Source organism: Sinocyclocheilus grahami, unplaced genomic scaffold (assembly GCF_001515645.1).
Source record: "Sinocyclocheilus grahami isolate Dianchi unplaced genomic scaffold, SAMN03320097.WGS_v1.1 scaffold986.1, whole genome shotgun sequence".
NCBI classification, from domain to species: Eukaryota; Metazoa; Chordata; class Actinopteri; order Cypriniformes; family Cyprinidae; genus Sinocyclocheilus; species Sinocyclocheilus grahami.
The window spans coordinates 8,117-12,465 of record NW_015506165.1 but is presented as its reverse complement, the minus strand read 5'-3'; the positions used below and the strand labels follow the sequence as shown (position 1 = coordinate 12,465).

Below are 4,349 nucleotides of genomic sequence, written 5' to 3'. Positions count from 1 at the left end.
CCGCCCCTAGCCACACCCGCGCTCGGAAATGGGTTACCTATGTAATGTTTTGGTTTTGGGGGGGGGGGGGAATCCTTCAATTTAAATTCATTTATACATTGAACTCATTGTAATGTTTTCTTGACAGCTGGTGGTTATCAAGTCACCACAATGTAGGCCTACTGCAAAAAAAACGGTATATGGTGTTTGTAGACCCTGTAGTATGGTATTTGTTAAGCCTATATTTTGTGTCAGTCATTTGTGTCAGTAAATATTTAGTTTCCGCATAAAAAACTTCAAGAGAGAAGGTTAAAACTTTGCTGCCCTCTAGTGACTCTAAAGCAGTAGCAGATTTAAATCCAAAGTTCCTATTCTGAGGTTATATTGTCCATGCAGGCTATGGATATATGTATATGTAAATATATAAATAATATAATATATATAAACTGTTAATTTTGTGTTGACTATCTGGTCTGCTTATGAGAGAGTGGTGTATGGTTAGCATACCCTGCCGGAAGCAAAATTGTGACCCCGGACTACAAAACCAGTCATAAGTGTCAAATTTTTAGTTTTTTAGTTTTTGCATAGAAAGGGTCATATACAATTGTCCAAAATCCCCAAATCTTCTTCACAATAAACAGAACAAGCTGACCCTTTGAACCCTTCCATTGATGTATGGTTTGTTAGGCAATATTTGGCCGAGATACAACTATTTGAAAATCTGGATTCTGAGGGTGCAAAAAAAAATCATAATATTGAGAAAATCGCCTTTAAAGTTGTCCAAATGAAGTCCTCAGCAATGCATATTACTAATTAAAAATTAAGTTTTGATATATTTAGGCTAGGAAATTTACAAAATATCTTCATGGAACATGATCTTAACTTAATATCCTATAATGATTTTTGGCATAAAAGAATAATTTTGACCCATACAATGTATTGTTGGCTATTGCTACAAACATACCCGTGTGATTTAAGAGTGGTTTTGTGCTCCAGGGTCACAATTGCTTTTAGCACATGCTTTTTAGTCAGTCCTCAAAAAGAGCTCTATTTATTTTGTCAACCACAGAATTTATGGGTTTTACAAGCAGTATGTGAGTAGATGATGTGTTCATGGACCTTTTTATCAACATCAAGATGTTACATTAATGGGGTAGTGTATAATCTATATTTTATATTTAATATTACTAGGTTATTTAAAATGATGACAAATGGATTTTTAAAGGAATAGGTTACCCAAAAATGGCAACTTGCTTAAGATTTACTCACGCTCAGGTCATCCAGGATGTAGATGAGTTTGTTTGTTCAAATTTGGAGAAATGTATCACTTGCTCACCAATGGATCCTCTGCAGTGAATGGGTGCCGTCAGAATGAGAGTCCAAACAGCTGTTAAAACATCACAATAATCCACAAGTAAACTTGTAAACAGTGCTTGATCTGTCCATATTTCTCTCCTGATGAAGCAACGTTTTGAAATGTAAATAGTTTTATTAATGCATGCATGCAGTTTTTCAACATTAATCGATGGATTGGGGTCATGTGAATTATAGTACTTGTGGATTATTGTTTTATTTTTATCAGCTCTCTCATTCTGATGGCACCCATTCACTGTAGAGGATCAATAATTCATATTTTAGTCAGACGCAAAAGTTTGAAGTTTAGAAAATCTTTATAGTGGAGGTATGCAGATTTTCACTTCACAAGACATTAATTGATAGACTGGAGTCGTGTGGATTACTTTTTATTCTGATGTTTTTACCAGCTGTTTGGACTCTCATTCTGACGGCACCCATTCACTTCAGAGGATCTATTGGTGAGCATGTGACGTGAAATTTCTCCAAATCTGTTCCAATAAAGAAACAAACATCTGTGACCAAACATTTTTTTTTCTGGGTGAACTATTCTTTTAAATACAAATATTTCATATTAATATGTGGTCATTAAATCTGTATGCTTAATATTTTCAGATGCCAGAGTAGGTCTTTAAATTCAGCTATTTTTTAGTTATTTTTTTCATTTATTTTTCATTTATTATTCATTTATTTCATAAAATGGCAATATATATTTAGATTTCAAACAAATATATTTTATAATTTTTTTTTACAAAAATGATTTGTGTCCTGAATGAGTCAGTGTTCATTTACATAAAAGGTGTAAAAGGAGTGTTGTAAAGACAGTGTTGTTTTACGTTTCAAATTCATAGATCGAGTATATCACTTAGTATGGAAATGTATCAAACAATACAAGGACACACAACTATCGGGTTAAACAAACAGGCTGCTGTTGTAAAAATACATTAAGCTGAGCCTGTAACTACAGATCTTTTCATTTCTAGAAAAATAAATTTAGACTCCAAGCAGGTTTTTTCAGCAGGGTCTTTTGGTTGAGTGAATATCCATCCAATAGGAAATCAGCTGAGTCTGGCTGTCTGTGAGTATTGCTATTCGTCTAGAATAGTAACAGCGATTGAATCGTTGTGGTGGTTTGACCACAAACTGTCCAATATTTGGTGGTTTCTTAGGTGCGATTCCCAAACGCTTCAAGCACATGCCCAGATATGCGTCCTCAATAAAAATAGGTCTGATATGCCTCGAGATGTGCAGGATCTTCTCTGGTAAGTCCATGGAAAAGATATAACACATGCCCAGAGGATACGGAGGATATCTGGATTTAGGATACACATCATGAGGGACATAAAACTTGCTGGATTGATCTCTCAAGACATTGTTTCCAGACAATACTAGGCCGGTGATGTAGTTATGTTGTAGTGATTTCAGACTCACAAGCATATGTAATAGGTTTTTCATATTGAGGAGCACATCAGCATCAACTTTTGCTCCGTAGGACGCCTGTGGACAATTCCCGTTGAGCCATTCCATCATCACCAAGGTCTTAATGGTCAGATTCCTGTAGGAATCCAGGAAGTTGCTCTGGAGAAGGTCTTGATACTCCTTGCTCTCATTCTGGAGTTGCTCCTGCAGTGTTTCGTTACCACTTTGTGAGCCCAGAAGAAAGAGAACCAGCACCAGTTTGTCCCAGACGAGCTCCTCGCTGCCCCATGTTATCCTGATGGCGTTACGTGCCTCGACGTTCTGCGGGGCCACAGGGACGATAATCACCACAAAGGGCTTTTGCTGTTCACACTTCTTTGGCTGGTCGAGGATAAATCTGTAATTTTGAGGGTAAGCAACATGGGGGTTCCCTGTTTTTCTCACCATTTTCTGCCACTTTCTTGTTTCAAGGGTAATAGCAGTGAAATACAGCACTAAAATATTAAGTAGGATGAAGAGACCAACCAGTAGCCAACTCTTACAGAACATCTGAACGAGGCTGAAAAGAAAATGAAGTTTTCATTTAAAAAGTAATTTTATTTCTAGCTTGAATTTCTTATTCAGATTTAAATTTTATAGGGATAGTTGGCACAAAAATTTGCCTTTTGTTCTTCACATATTAAGCCAAAGTCATGCATGTTTTGAAAGACCTGAGGTTAAGTACACAATGAAAAAATTTAAATTTTTAGGCAAACTGTCCCTTTAAATTTGAATTTTTTCTTTCTTTTTTTTCAAAGTTGGTCTTTGTCACAGAGTTATTCAAATGCAAAAATGCAGTGCTTCTCTCAGGAAACAGGCAAATAATTTTGACCACTGTGCTTAGAGGCTTGAAGGCTCCTCATCAAAATCATATTTTGCATTTTCCTGATGCAAATTCAATACTTTCTCCGCACTAAAAACCAGACATACACACTATAAAGATGGTTATTTAAAGGTTCTCTGCACTTAGTAACAGTTCTATTTAGAACCATATCTTCCTGAAGAACCCTTTTATGCTGAAATGGTTCTTTGTGTCAGAGTTTAGGGTTCCCTTTCATGGGAACTTCGAACTGCGTCCTCTAGGGGTCGCTATGGGGAACGCCTCGTCGTGACCTGTGTCTGAAGCATACATTGAAAAAACACCAACTCGTTGGCCGGCGACAGCCATGACGTCACTACCGGTGCGACTATAGTATAAATAGGCGCCGGGAGCACACATCATTCTCTTCTTCGTCTTCATTGACTGTTTTGTTTGAAGCGTGCATTTCTGTGGTAAGAGCGATCTCTATTCATCTCATTATGGCGAGCACTAGCAAAGCGTTTAAGGATGTGTGCATCCGTGTTGACGTTGTTTAACATCTGATGACACACACGATCTATCCGTTATTTATTTGGGCGAAGAGCACGCACGCGATGCCTCCGAGGGGGCAATCGGCGTGCACTGCGAGCGTTTTTTCCAAGGGGAAAGCTCCGCTCTCGTTTGTCTCTCTTTTCGAGGAAAAAGGGGCAGCTATCTGCTTCCCGCGGTTCAGGGAGCATGGGAGGGGGTGAGCTCGGGG

The 4,349-nt window shown here is 37.8% G+C and overlaps 1 protein-coding gene across 1 annotated transcript; it reads right to left on the bottom strand.

Annotated features, from left to right (window-relative positions):
* Positions 1–2,198: 2,198 nt before the first annotated feature.
* Positions 2,199–3,213, bottom strand: LOC107565190 (beta-1,3-galactosyltransferase 2-like). The gene has a single exon (XM_016250411.1). The coding sequence runs from the start codon at positions 3,196–3,198 to the stop codon at positions 2,347–2,349; it is 852 nt and encodes a 283-aa protein (XP_016105897.1). The 5' UTR covers positions 3,199–3,213; the 3' UTR covers positions 2,199–2,346.
* Between the last annotated feature and the right edge of the window lie 1,136 nt (positions 3,214–4,349).